This window comes from Cetorhinus maximus, chromosome 17 (genome assembly GCF_964194155.1).
Source record: "Cetorhinus maximus chromosome 17, sCetMax3.hap1.1, whole genome shotgun sequence".
Lineage (NCBI taxonomy): Eukaryota > Metazoa > Chordata > Chondrichthyes > Lamniformes > Cetorhinidae > Cetorhinus > Cetorhinus maximus.
Window position 1 is genome coordinate 53,147,103 of NC_135895.1, and position 15,561 is coordinate 53,162,663.

General features: G+C 42.9%; 1 protein-coding gene across 1 annotated transcript; it reads left to right on the forward strand.

The window, feature by feature from the left end:
* The first annotated feature begins 12,248 nt into the window (after positions 1–12,248).
* Positions 12,249–14,498, forward strand: caiap (CARD- and ANK-containing Inflammasome Adaptor Protein). Its single transcript, XM_078561910.1, has one exon. The coding sequence runs from the start codon at positions 12,249–12,251 to the stop codon at positions 14,496–14,498; it is 2,250 nt and encodes a 749-aa protein (XP_078418036.1).
* Positions 14,499–15,561: the final 1,063 nt, after the last annotated feature.

Below are 15,561 nucleotides of genomic sequence, written 5' to 3' on the forward strand. Positions count from 1 at the left end.
GCCTGTTCTGCCATTGAGGACTTTTTGGACCGCACTTTGTCTGGTACCTAGAACCCAGACTGGGACTGGACATGGAGATTAGGATGAGTTGGGAGATGGGACTGGAGCTGGGGATGGGATTGGAGCTGGGGGATGGGACTGGAGCTGGGAGATGGGACTGGAGCTGGAAGTTGGGACTGGAGCTGGGAATGGGATTGGAACTGGGGGCAAGACTGAGCTGGGGGATGGGATTGGAGCTGGGGGATGGGATTGGAGCTGGGGGATGGGATTGGAGCTGGGGGATGGGATTGGAGCTGTGGGATAGGATTGAAGGTGAGAGATGGGACTGGAGTTGGGGGATGGGACTGAGCTGGGGGATGGGACTGGAGCTGGGGGATGGGATTGGAGCTGGGGGATGGGATTGGAGCTGCGGGATAGGATTGAAGGTGAGAGATGGGACTGGAGCTGGGGGGTGGGACTGAATTAGGGGAAGGGGATGAGTTGGGGGATGGGACTGGAGCTGAGCGATGGGACTGGAGCTGGGGGATGGGATTGGAGCTGGGGGATGGGACTGAATTAGGGGAAGGGGATGAATTAGGGGATGGGACTGGAGCTGAGGGATGGGACTGGACCTGGGGGATGGGATTGGAGCTGGGGGGTGGGCCTGAATTAGGGGAAGGGAATGAATTGGGGGATGGGACTGGAGCTGAGGGATGGGACTGGACCTGGGGGATGGGATTGGAGCTGGGGGGTGGGACTGAATTAGGGGAAGGGAATGAGTTGGGGGATGGGATTGGAGCTGAGGGATGGGACTGGACCTGGGGGATGGGATTGGAGCTGGGGGATGGGACTGAACTAGGGGAAGGGAATGAGTTGGGGGATGGGATTGGAGCTGGGGGATGGGACTGAATTAGGGGAAGGGAATGAGTTGGGGGAATGGGACTCAAGCTGGGGGATAGGACTGAGCTGGGGGTTAAGACTGAGCTTGGGGTTCGGACTGCGGTTGGGGGTTGGGATTGGAGCTGGGGGCTGGGACTGAGGCTGGGGGCTGTGACTGAGCTGGGGTTTGGGTCTGGAGCTGGGGGTTGGATCTGGGGGTTCAGACTGAGTTTGGCGTTCTGACTGGAGTTGGGGGTTGGGACTGGAGTTGGGGGCTGGGACTGGAGTTGGGGGATTCAGACTGAGTTTGGGGCTAGGATTGGAGTTTGGGGGATGGGACTGAGCTGGGGGATGTTTCTGGAGTTGGACTAGGAGGCGTTGTATTGGCGTCAGTATATGACGCTGGCGGGGGTGTTTGTGAGGTTGAAAATATTTCATGGACTCTTTCGAATTCAGCACATCTCGCATCTCAGACCCACTCCCCTCACCTGCGCATTTCCAAGTGGGTAGACACTGAGCCCAGATGAAACGCCTTCACATTAAGCGTTAAAGTTTAACAGATAACGTTATCACTAACCGTCGTGACTAAAAACACCGAATGTTCGGAACAGGACTGAGACGAACAGGCTAATTGTGTTCAACTTTTATAATTTTATTCCTCATGGATCAAAAGTGTGTTTGATTTCGATGTGATTATGTAACGCCCCCCTCCCAGCGCACACACTGCACTCCCAGCCCTGCAGACACTGGAGCTTGGCTCCAGCCAGCAGCAAGTCCAGACTGTCCGACATTGTCGTCTCAGCACAGTTTCTAATCCAGAATCAAGTGTACCTGAGCCCAGTATAGACAGGGCAGCTGCAGCATTTCAAACCACTTGGAGCCGAGCTGCAGTTACCGTTTAAATAAATGATCCTAAGTCAGACAGCTTTTGGGGAGACAGGAAAAACCTTGCGTTGTTTACGTGACACTGAGTTCGCTGGCGCGTTTTGTTTTGGTAAATTGTAGCATTTGTGTCCGAAAATAAGTAGGAAGCACATAAGTTGGGTCAAATACTTTTCATGAAGATACTTCCCCTTCACATTGTATAAACTTGTTCCTGTGCGGTGTGAGCACTTTGTGAAGTCGACTTCTCAGATCAGGAAACGTGGTTGCCTCTAACCAGACAAAGGTGCCTACAGAATGACTGTACCCTATATCTATGAGCGAAATCCGGAACTGCTCAGATTGATTACTGCAGGATGTTGCTAGAGACTTTCTCTGAGAACATAGAGAAATTTGAACAAGTTTCTTTCCAGAGAACATGAAACGGGCGGGTGACAGCGTTGCATGGGCAAATCAGGGGCACAACAATGAGGGTAAAAGCAAAATACTGCGGGTGCTAGAAATCTGAAACAAAAACGGAAAAGGTTGGACAAACTCAACAGGTCTGACAGCATCTGTGGGGAGAGAGAAACAGAGTTGACGTTTCGAGTCCGTATCACTCTTCTTCAGAGCTCCACGGATTGAGGACACCGTTTGCAATTTTCAAGTGCAAAAGTACCAGTCACTGTATGCCCCATTTGTACCGAGCGGTAAGCCCCCTAACCAGCGCTCAAAATGTGGCCTGGGACATTTTTAAGGAGGATTTTTTGGGGGCCGGGATGATCTTCATGGTTCCATAAAAATACTGTTGTCCTTTAGGTTGGCCACATGTCCCCCTCTCCAATGTGGCTCCTCACTCCAGTTACTGTGGACTATTGGTTCAGTGAGGGAGCAGTCGGACTTTCATTTCTCCCATTCTGTTCCCCAAGCTGAAGCTCGCTGTCTGCTTTTTCATGAGGCCTGAAACTGAAAATGTTACAGGCAGTGGGCTGTATTTATCAACTGATACACCTCTGAACTCACACCCACTTTGGCGAAAGTTGCAGGATGTGCTTTTATATGTCCAAGTCAGGATAGCGTGTGACTTGGAGGTGATGGCGTAACAACAACCCAATTGCTTTCCAGTGGCATGAGGCCCTGGGGTGGGAGGTACTGACAAATAAACTATTTTGAATTGTTACAACACATTCTGTCATAGATAGATATGATGTAGCAGTGAAAGTCCCAATTCAGGATTATACCTGGGTTTCCTGGCTGGTACGGTTCAGCAACACGCCAAAAAGCTACACTTAACACTAAGCAAATTGGGAGAGCCTTTCTCCTTTGTCTGTTAACAGACAATGACAGAAATTGTGAGAGGATGTGTAAGTGGACTGATACGCGAGTGTACCATTAACCTGTGCTTGTAAATTTGTTTTAAACTCAATATTGAACATTTTAATATGACACAAAGATGTCAAGAATGTTACCATAGTAACTGCAAAAAAAAACACTTCTTTGCTGTGAATGGTTTATTTGCTGAAACTCTCCCAAGGCTACAAGGCTAGATTTTGACAAAATGTATATGTAAGGCTCTCACAGTATGTTGCTATCAATTGGGTTTAAGGGCTGGGTTTATTACAGCAAGGCCACAAAAGGTCACACCATTGAAGACTGAGTAATCAGTCTGGGAGTGAAGCTGGTGTCATCTGACATTACCTGTGGATTCAACCTTGCCCACCTACTATCACTGTCCTTAGCTTTTACCATGACAATTGAATATAACAGAATATCTTAACTCATTAAAGATGTCTCATTATTTTTAGCAGTACAATTTAAGAATACAAAGTTTAAAAATACATTATTTAATTTATCCCATTATTGTAGTTTAAACAAATAATGCCTGGTTTGTCAAGAAGAGTGTGGGTGACGAACTCTCCAGTATGAAGCCTTTAACATTACTACAAAAATTAACTACCTCCCAGTGTCATATTTTACCAATCTACGAGGATGAGGAAGAAGAACTGCAAACCAATTAAAGAATTGACTGCTCCTTTTCTATAGATGCTTCCTCCTCAGAAGAATAGGTGTGCAGATTTTTTGAGAACAAGACTCCATCTTCCCCCTCTATTTCCCTGAAATTTTCTATTTCTCCCTCCTGAAGGCACTCGTACGGATTGGGTTACATTTCTCTCTCCTGAAAGCACTCATGCATACTGGGTTACACTTCTCTCTCTTGAAGGCATTCATACGTACTGGGTTACATTTTCATGGCCACCCTCATGCCCTTTGCCCAAGTGGTTATTCTTTAATAGATCATGAAGTACCACAGCTTGATTCTTCCCTCACCAGACATCCACATACAAGGGGATAAATCTTGATTTTATGCAATATTGTGAAATGGCTAATAGTAAGTCAGCTGCCAGTTTTAAATCTCGATTTTTATTTCCATTGGCTTCAGTGGGTCCAAACCAGGAGAGTTGTAAAACTCGCTATCACCCTTTTCACACTATCGCACAGAATTGAGATCTACACATCTTTTTCCAGAATGAAAAATATCAGCTGTAGAAGCCCTGGCTGTTTACCTTTCCTCTCAACTAATGGACACTGAAACTAAAAGCTGCTGTGGCTGAGAACAGAGCAGACCAGGATTCAAATTTGTGACAGATATGGTCTGCTTTGCTCAACACTACAGCAGGTCATGTGCTTACCTATTGAACCACTGGGATAGCAAGAATGGCATGTAAAAATGCAAGTAGTTTCTTCATGAAAATCTAGGCTGAAATTCCTGTTGATGATATTAGTGAACAAGTATTTAATATGGCTATCTGACATTCCTCAGTCCCTTATTTTTAGGCAATAACCCCACTTGAAATTACTGGTTAACATCTGCAATAAACTAGGATTGGGGAACATCACATGAATGTATTTGGACATTAATATCACTAGCAATGATTTTTAAGCTCCATCCTTACCTTTATCTCACAAAGCTATAATTCTGTGGTATTAAGTAATTAATAAAATGTTATAAACTATTACCAGAAAATTCAATATATTAATTCAATGGGTAGAGTTTTCTGCTTCTGTTGGCAGTGGGTGTGCTTGGCGGCAAGAGCGGATAATATGGCAAAAAGGCCAAAAATCGGTTTTATACCATTGTGAAACCAGTTTGCGACTGTCTGCTCCACCTGTTAATGGTGGGCCACGTTTCCCACCGCCCCACCCCGGGAACCTAATTTCAATACTTTAACATCTCATTATAAGCCCTGCTCGCAGAATCATCCCCCCCAAGCTGGATCATCCAGGCATATTGGCATGATTGCACGCCGATGTGTTTCACAACTGAACATAAGCGACGTACATCTGGCGAGCTGCACTTCGCTTGGGACTTTGAGGTCTGTTTGCCTACCATGCTTCAGGCAGCACTCGCGGTCATAAGCGCCAGGCTTCACAGGCAGCACCACATCACTTTTAAGGGGGCTCACAGGCAGGTCTCTATCTGCAAGACCAGCCATAAGGCGGGGGAGGCTTTTCAATGGCTGCAGGGGAAGGGGCAGACTTATTTGGGGCTTACAGGGGCTTACTTGGGGAAGAGGGCAAAAGTGGCCTCAGGCAAGGGAACAGGCTGCAGGGCAAAGGCTGTTCTGGGGAAGGAGAGTATCCCAGGGTGTGTGTGGGGGCACATGTTGATCTGTGCAAGTGGCCTCAAAATGGTGAGGGCTGAGGAGGCAGTATCTAGAGGACATGAGGCCAGATGGAGATGTGAGAGTGTGTGTGTGTGTGTGTGTGTGAGAGAGAGAGTGAGTGGTGCTGTCCCTTGAGCTGGCAGTGACTGAGATGCCAGTGAATGTGTGATGGCCTTGTGAGTGTGTGAGTTTAGGGTGATGAGATGGTTGCCTTGCTCTGGCAGCACGGATGAGATAATTCATCCTCTTTCAGCACTGGATGGCCAACCTTTTCTGTTGACCACCACTGCCACCGCCACCCAATCCGGAGTGGTGAGATTGCTGGACCTCCTGCGGTTAGAGCTGGGTGTGGAGGATATCATGGCAGGCCTCCAAAAGGCATTCCAGTGATGGTCACTGAACACTTCTTGTCTTCCCTGGAGCAGTCCTGGGCTGCAATCATGGAGAGCTGTGTGTGCAGCTGCAGTTTAGATATGGCACCCGGAGTGAGGAAACGGTGAGGTAACAGCGTGGCAGGTGATTCAGAGGCCGCCCATCACCGAGGTGGTGTGTTTCATGTGGCTGCATAAATAATGAGGTGGGAAGCAGTCGGTATGGTGTGAAAACCTGCCACTGCAGCTGGTGGGTAAAATGTCATTTTTCACGCCCGCTACTGCACTTTGTGCAATTCTGGGATGATTCTGCCCAATATATTAATACAAAAATGTAAACCTGTAAAAACATCTCATCATTGAAGTCTGGTTGAACTTCTAATTTAATTTATTCAGATGCTTAATATTTCCTTTAAATATTAGGTGGTATTGCCACATTGACACAAAGATTGGCCGAATAGTGGATAGTGTAGAGGATAGCCATAATCTCCAAAACAATATAGATGGGTTGGTGGAGTGGGCAGTAAAGTGGCAGATGAATTTTAACATAGAGATGCGTGAGGTCATATATTTAGGGAGGTCAAACAGTTACAGGGATTACAAAATAAATGGGAATATACTAAAAGGGGTAGATGAAGTGAGAAATCTTGGCGTACAAGTACACAGGTCCTTGAAAGCAGCAGTTCAAGTAGACAATGTTGTAAAGAAGGCATATGGAATGCTCTCCTTCATTGGCAGAGGTATAGAATATAAAAGTAAGGATATAATGTTGGAATTGTATAAAACACTGGTGAGGCCACAACTGGAGTATTGTGTGCAGTTCTGGTCACCACATTACAGGAAGGACGTAATAGCTCTGGAGAGAGTGCAGGGGAGGTTTACAAGAATGTTGCCAGGGTTAGAAAAGTGTAGCTACGAAGTGAGATTGGTTAGGTTGGGATTGTTTTCCTTAGAACAAAGAAGGCTGAGAAGTGACTTGATTGAGGTGTACAAAATTATGAGGGGAATAGATAGAGTGGACAGGATAAGATTGTTTCCCTTGGTGGAGAATTCTAGAACCAGGGGACATAGATTCAAGATAAGTGGCAGAAGGTGTAGGGGGGACATGAGGAAGAACTTTTTTATGTAGAGGGTAGTGGGTATCTGAAATTCGCTGCCCAAGTTGGTGGTAGAGGCAGAAACTTTAAACTCTTTTAAAAAGTACCTGGATCTGCACCTTAAGTGCTGTAAGCTGCAGGGCTATGGGCCGGGTGCAGGAAGGTGGGATTAGAAAGGGCACCTGGGTGTCCTCGGGCTGGCATGGACAAGATGGGCCAAATGGCCTCCTTCTGTGCTGTAACTTTTCTATGGTTCTATCTGGAGGATGTAAAATGGAAAGATGTCTCTCTAATCTGCTGGTTGCTGGAAGGCAAACAGAAACTTGTTTGGGTTCCAATGCTTCCCATAGCTTAACACTTACTGCAATAATTCTGGTTCAGCAAGAGTGGATTCTTTTCTGTATTTGACCTTGACTAGCTATGAAGGACAGAGATCCAACTTGGAGAGCTGTCTGAATTCTGAGCCGATTTTTAGATTCACACAAGTTGTCAGAACTGGTAGCAGTGAGTGTCGATGGATGGACTCAAAGCCCACGGATGTTTGTGGAATGTGGTATGTTTATGATCCATGTAAACAACCATCAGTTTACCAATTGTCACAGCCAGTTATATCTGAGGCTGGATCCCAACGTGCACACAGAGGGTTTATGGCCCTTTTCCATGTTGCAACCTGGGAGGTTGACATTTGAAACCTAAGGTATTCATGTGCAATTTTCTCCACATTCCCACAATTGTCAATCCTGAAAATAGAACTTGTTTTGGTGATCAGGTCAGAGGACCTGTGACTGAATAGTTCAATATAGGCAGCCTCAGTAAAATGCTTAAAAGGGAAGGAAAGAAAGCTTGAAGAAAGTACCTTCTGTACATAGTACTTTCATATTCTCTCTCTCTCTCTTCAAGCAAAACCCAAGAAAAATGAATCCTTATTTTTGTGCAGTATTTTTAGCTTTTAAAGACCAGCACTTTCAGGCTTCCACTTCCTTCAGTACTATTTTAGGATTCCAAGAATGCAAGACACATAGTCTTCCATGGCCATAGCACATTTTACTGATGCAGGAAAGATTCACCCTTTAATCTAGTTTCTTTCGTAGACATAGACCAGATCATAAGCTGCGATTGTTTTGTATGGTTTATCAATCTTATTGGATACTCATTGCATTGTCCTCACAGGAAGTCAAAGATCTTCCTAATTTGAACTGTTCATACTGATTTGTATTCTGTTCTTCTTTCAAACCCTGAAACTACTCTCACTACAAACTTAAAATATTTTAAAATATTTGTATTAAATTTGGTGTCCATGATAAAGTGAATTATGAATTTTCTCATCAGAAGTGGCATGGTTTAGTCTATAAATTCATTTTCGAAGGAAAGAAACCAATTGCTTGGCAGTTCCAGTTACAGAAATTTGCAGTGTCACTTAGAGCTGTATAATAAGTATACCATCTGTCAATGTCTAATTATATCCCAACCTACCATCAATTATACAGTAAGTTTGTCAGGCATCCAGTTACACTATTCTTGAAGTACTACTGACCCCCAGTGGTAATGCAACATCATTACATGCATCATGACATGCAGCTACTGAAAGCAATAGTCACAAATTGTTAACTTTCATATCCCTGATATGACTTTGATTGCTAAGGAATTTAGAAAGTTAAATGTGAAAAGTATATTTTTTATTTGTAGAAATTTAAATTGGTGAACTTAATCATCAATAGTACCCTGGAATGCTGTCTAGTTTTCAGCTGTAAATCCAAAACTATGTTAGATTTATCAATTTTCCAGCTTTGCAGAATAGCAATATAGGACTACCTCTTGTAATCTGGGAAGGGTAGAATCAATCATGAAGAGGATGCATTAGTTTGAATACTGCCTCATGCTTGATTCCATTCTACTGAGAGATTACTGATGATTTATGTCTTTTCTTTCTCTTGTCCTCTCAGGTTTTTTTCCTTCTGTTTGTTCCCTCTCCTGTCACCTAGTCCCACTAATCCCATGTCATTGATCTCCTCTTGGGCACATTGCCTTTTCCCACCCCGATCCCATCTCATTATTAGTCATCTGCCTTCCAACTTCTAGATTAAACCCACAATTTCCTCTGTGCCTCGCTTGGTAATCTCCAAACGGCCCATCAAGACACCCATGCCTGCCTGCTCAGGAGCTAATATCGCAAATGCTGCATGCTCCTCTTTTGTCCACCTTTCCACCCACTGCGCCTGCTCAGGATCATCTCTGCTGACCTACTTCCCATCCCATGTACCTGTACATGAGAGTTCTCTAGCAGGCTGCTCTTACTTATTTTTCAATAAAAATCCCATTACTGTGTCACAGTGAATATACCTTTTGTGAAATCCTACACTTCCGTGACATGGAGATCACCAGATTTTGTTTGTAACCCACCCCAACCAATTTTCACCCTCCCTCTCCTGAAAGGATTGATTTGAGGTGAGCTCTGGTTCTAATGTGCATCCACCCACTCTGACCACGCCCGTGTAACTATTCTTCATCCGTGAGCATAGACTGTGAGTGTTGAGAAGATGCAGAATATCTTCCTGGCTTCATCCAGCACCTACATAAGTGTACTTTCCTCAGGAATCACTGCAAAACAGCCAGGGGCGAGAATACAGCCAGAATTTCCAGCATGGATGTGACACTCTGACTGGCCTCCTTCTGTTCTGTAACTGTTCTATGATTCTACTCTGTGATTTAACCCCTCCCAAGCCCAGCAGTAATGGAAGGACCTTATCACTTCAACAGAAACAACCTACCTTGGTAATTTGAGTATTGCTGAAAAAAGAGACATGTCAAAGCTTTTCATCTTGCACTCATTAGGATACTACACAAGAATACCAATATAAGGGGAAAACAACAATTTGTACTGTATGAGAAGAGAGTGCTGATTGGTTGGCAACTGGACTCTGATTGGTAGAGCCATTGCCATGGAAAATGCACCAGTGATGGTGAGTGACAGAAATGAAAAAAAATCATAATTGCTCGTTAAAATCTATATTCTAGCCCAAACACGTGATTTCATTTTTCTAACTATACACCTCTATTCTTCCACCTCCTCCCTAACCTGGAATTTTTCAATTTCCTTTACCAACAATCTTTCCCCCTTTCAATTTCCTTCCTTTTCTCCTGAAAGTACTTCCTGGTGTTGGACATACTTCTGAGTCTAGTCCACAGGTAGGCAATGAGACTGAGGGGTGGTATCATAACTAAGTGTGAACCTATTCTCATTTGTCATCTGCCTTTCAGCAGTGACCACTGTTTAACAGTCAGGAGCGGGAACCTAAGCTGATTGATCCTGTCCACTCCCCTTCCGAGAACACTGAGACTAACTGCAACACCCCATACCATGGCTGAGTCTCAATACTGGGAGCAAATTTAACCTAGCCCATCTGTCGGGAAACTTATAGGAACAAGTGTAATGATGATTTCATATGCCACCTAATAAGAACATAAGAAATAAGAATAGGAGTAGACCATTTGGCCCCTCGAGCCTGCTCCGCAATTCAATATGATCATGGCTGACCTTCTTGAGTTTCATTTTTCACATTCTCATCTAACCCCGATAACCTTTGATTCCCTTGCCTAACAAGAATCTGTCTACCTCTGCCTTAAAAATATTCAATTACCCCGAATCTTAATTTTTTTGTCATGCATCCATCAGAACAGATTCACAAGAGTACCAAATTGGTATTCTTGCGAATCTGTCCTGATGAGTGCATGACAAAAAGCTTTGACAGCATGTCTCTTTTCTTCAGCAATAATAAAAATGCTCCAACTCACTCACAGACACACACACACACATACAAGTTACAAAGTGACAGGATAGATTAAGTAGCATTTGAAAAACTCCAATAAAAGTCCGTGGTATGTGGATCTTGTACATTAATGATTTGGATGGTTTCAGGGCTGGATGGTCTTTCTAGATTCTGCGTCAAGGTGATTTAAAGCTGTTGATGAACGATTTATTTTTTTCTTCTGGAGGCAGCAGCTGCTGGGCTGATTCTTAAAACACTGCCTGTGGCGTGTTGATGATCAAACAACAGGCAGGGCTCAAACTTGCAGATGGATGGAGAGAGAGAGAGTGTGCACTCAGGACCTTCTTCTTTTGTTTTCTGCTTCTTTGTTCTCTGGTCTGGAGAAAAGCAGTTTCTTAAAAGCATATAAGAGGGTTAGTGGGCTCATCACACAATGTCCTCTCACCAACTGATCAGTTACCCAACATGGTCACAGCAAGGTCCACGGTTTAGACATGATTAGATTATGGCTGGACGAGTTCCCATCTCAACCAGAATCCATTGTCCAAAGTGATTACATCAAATGGCTTGATCCGTGCCCAGTTGAATGCACAGGATGTCTGGATGTTTTGTGAATAAGACAGGGGATGTGCCATTCTCATTCCTCTAAAGTGATTGTCTTTGATGATGGGTTCTCTAGAAAGCCTGACTCCGTTTTTAATGGCTTTGGAATTTGTAAGGTACAGTCACACAAATATTTGTCCATCTTAGGAGCTGCTGTTAAAGACACTGAAAAGTTGTTCAGACTTTTAAAACTCAATCTGTGATTTCAGCCCAATAAACAAATACACCATTTGCAGTATAAATCCTAGCTTTATAACAAGGTAATCAATTAATTTAGTTTGTGCATACAAATAAATATGCATAGGTATATTGCTGTAGGTCTTTTTTATCAATACTGTGAAAATGAACACTAGTTACTTCCAAAGTAAGCAAACAGTATAACTGCAAATATTTGTTAGGAAAGGTGCACATTAATAGATTCAGCTGCGTACTCTACAGATTGTAGTAGTTTTCTCCTGGCATTAGTTGTGTGTTATTGTTTTGCCTTCCCTTCTTAATACAAAGACCTAACAGACTCTAAGCAACAGTAGCTAAGGTGCAGATTTCCACATTACCTGATAGACTGCTTACACCAGATTAGTGGATGGCAAACACAAAGTTTTGGCTCACAGGAGAGAAAGGTGACTGTTTTGATAGTTTTATGTTCAACATCTGATGGAATCTCTCAAATATTTATTGTTCAGGCCAAACTTAACATGTTTGCCAAAAAGTTTTGGTATTGTTATTGTACCAGAATAAAGCAACCAACCTTGTTGCGATGGTTTGTTAGGGCAGTTAACGATTAATTCGGGGATCAGGACTCGTTTTATACAAGTTGCAATCTTACTAGCCTCTGAAGACTCTATTTTAACGCTAAGTTACATTAGCTTAATGATGATTGACTTTCAGCCATGGAAAGAGCTGTCTGTATATTTAAAGAAATAGAGAGACCTTGATTGCTTCAAAATTTGACAATTGTGAGAAAGATAAAGTTTCCTGCTGCCAACCAACCTACGACTTAATCAGTACGGATGTCGTTCTGCCACAATGCCCATAAACAGCACAGGTATTTTTACAAATCCATATGCAATTGAGGTTCTACAAAGCAAGAAAAAGGAACTTGCAGCAGGAATTATCAACACTGATCATCTTCTGGCCTGGTTGGTTGAGAATCGTATCATTTCACCAGATAAGAGAATTGCTGTGTTGAATTACAAGACACGGGAGGAAAGGAACTCGAGAGTTCTGGATATGTTGGTTTCTTGTGGCGAGAGAGCCTGTAGACTGTTCTTCTATCCTTGCCTCAAGTATGTGGAACCAGCTCTGTATGATTACATCAGAAACTATGTCAGTAATGTGTCTGGCAGCTTTGGAAATGCCAAAAGACAGCTAGTGGGATATCTTTTGGAAAGAGATAAGGATGAAATCCCCAGGAACAGCCAAAAAAAGGCAGAGGAATTCATGCAGAACATAATACCTAAAAAGAATCCACATCAGGTGCTAAAAAGAGCTGCTAGACCTCAACCTGTCCAGGTTGAAATGACTGAGCTCTACCAGGCTGCAGCATTTGGAGATCTTTCCGGTCTTGATAGAGCTTTTGGAGACAGTGATGTAAATGGCACAAATGCTTCTAATGAAACCCTGTTGCATGTCGCTGCTGCTCATGGGCATGTTGCAATTATTGAATACTTATTAAATAAAGGAGCAAAGATAGAGGTGAGGGATAACAAAGGACAATCACCTCTCCACAGGGCTGCAGTGGAAGGACATTTAGGCGCAGCTAAAAAGCTTTTCCAAGCTGGAGCACACATCTATGCTTTGGATAAAGAATCCAAAAGTCCATTACACTTAGCTGCAGAGAACAGTCACTTCTCCATGGTGAAGCTGATGTTGAAAGAAGAAGGCAACAACCGTAAAAGGAAGAAATCTTTTTTGCACATGGCTGCACTCAGAGATGAAAGTAAATTAGCGCAAATCATTGTCAAATATGGAGCTGCAGTTGACACTAAGGATGAGAAGAACAGGACCCCACTGTTTCATGCTATTTCCCAAGGACATTTCAATACTGTGAAAGTACTGCTGGAGGCTGGAGCCAAGGTTGATGTTGATTTGATTCACGCAGCATTTGACAGTAATGACCAATTCCTGATAAAGCTGATCTTGGAGCATGGCAGTGAAATTAGCTCTATAGTCTTGGCCAATGCACTCTTTAAAGCAGTTCAGAAAAACCTATCCGGAACTGTGGGCATTATCATTGAACAAGGCATCAATATCAACACCAGAAATGGAATGCAATACACCCCTTTACTGTTAGCAGCAGAACTTGGCCATGCTGAATCTGTCAAAATCCTGATAAATAAAGGTGCATGTTTACATGAAAGGACACCGAATATGGACAGTGCATTACACCTTGCAGTCCAAACTGGTTCTCTTTCTGTTGCAAGGCTGTTGATTGACCAGGGGATGGATGCAAACATTATTGGCTCTAACAACCAAACACCCTTGCACGTTGCATCCTTTCATAACCAACGACCAATGATAGAAACTTTGATAGCAGGAGGTTCAAAGGTCAATGCTGTCACTAAGGAAGCAGTTACACCTTTACATATCGCTTCACAAAGAGGTAACAGAGATACAGCAGAGTGTCTCATCCAGGACAAAGCAGATGTGAATGCCAAAGACAGATATATGAAAACACCCTTGCACATGGCTGCTGTAGTTGGAGATGCCTCTATTGCAGATCTACTTCTGTCAAACCAGGCAGATCCTAATGCAGTAAATATACAGAAGAAAACCCCACTCCATTTGGCTGCAAACGAAGGCCATTTGGATTTTGTATCTTTGATGTTAACCAGAAGGGCCAAGTTTGCTGCAAAGGATATGGATGGGAATACTCCAATGCACTATGCAGCCAGCAATAGCCACAACATTGTTGTCAAAGCTCTTTTATTGGCTGGAAAAAATAAAAACATAGATGTTAAGAATGTTGGGCGGAAAACACCATTACATCTAGCAGCAGAGCATAGTGGTGAGGACCTGGTAGAATTGCTGTTGATCAGTGGAGCTGCCATTAATGCCTTAGATAATGCAAAAGACACACCTCTGCATTGTGCTTGCAAATCGGGAAACTTTAACACTGCCCAAAAACTAATCAACTGGTCTAAAGGTGAAAAACCCAAGTTGCAATCAACAAATAGTTTAAGAAAGAACCCTCTTCAAGTTGCAGAAAGTGGAGATACAGATAACCACCGTCAAATAGCAACATTATTGAAAAAGAAAATGTTGTTAACTAGATAAGAGAAAAACCTCAACTTCCCTGATGGTTTAATTGGTCAATGTATTATCTGGTGTGGGCTGAGATTCATGGACCAATATCGTCCCAGTTTCACCACTGTGCTGTGCTGAGTTAACAAGCTACAGAACCCTGGAGCTCGTGGTGGAGCTGTGTGTTGGGAAGGGTGCGATGGAGGAAATTAGCTGGTGTTCCTGCTTCTATTTGCTATCCAGTGACCCTTATTCAAAAATGCATGGTGTGAACTTTGAGAGAGGACAAGATGAGACTGAAGTTGCTGCCATCTACCTACCTCAAATTTATATAGTTAACTAATACTCACTATCAAGACTCACTTGAAAAATGGTCACTTCGATGAGGTACCAAAGGGCTGCTGACATGTTTGAAACTTAGCACGAAAGTGGTTTTAGAGGAATGGGGGAGAAAAAAAAACAAAGGTCACAAGTACAAAACACAGAAAAAAAACACATGCTTACAACAAAAGAAAAACAGCAAAATTATCAATTGTAAATGCAATTGTAAATAACTTTAAAACAGAACCCTTTAATCTAGTCACCTCTACCTCCTTTTGGGATGCAGTGATGTAATATTTGTGAAACTAAATCACAGCGTTGTTTGATTAGAATTCATTAATGCAGTTTCCCTTTGTTACTTTTTCTTGTCATGAGTCCATGTTTCGTTTTTAAATTTCTATTTTATGTTTACTTTTTGTACCTTTGGAAATTTAAAGTCTGTACAAAACAGGAACGTGGCAATACAATACCAGTGAGCATACTTCAGATTTGAACAATCATTGTGAAACTGACACCATTTCACAAAGGTTCCACTTACTGCTTTGTGCTTCTCAAACTAATCAATAAAATTAGACATCAGAATATATGACAATATATAACTACTTAATGTTAACATGACTTTTTTTTAAACTTCTTACACATTGGGTGCTCAATCATGTAGTTTACAATTTACAGATCAGGTGAACAAATATTTCAGCATTTTTTTCACCCTTTAGGTCTCCTACAATAGTATTGAACTGGTTGATGCATGCTATGGATAGCTAATGTAAGTTTT

What these genes read in the sequence shown, in the direction of transcription:
- caiap (XM_078561910.1), top strand. Translation starts at nt 12,249, where the DNA reads ATGCCCATAAACAGCACAGGTATTTTTACAAATCCATATGCAATTGAG.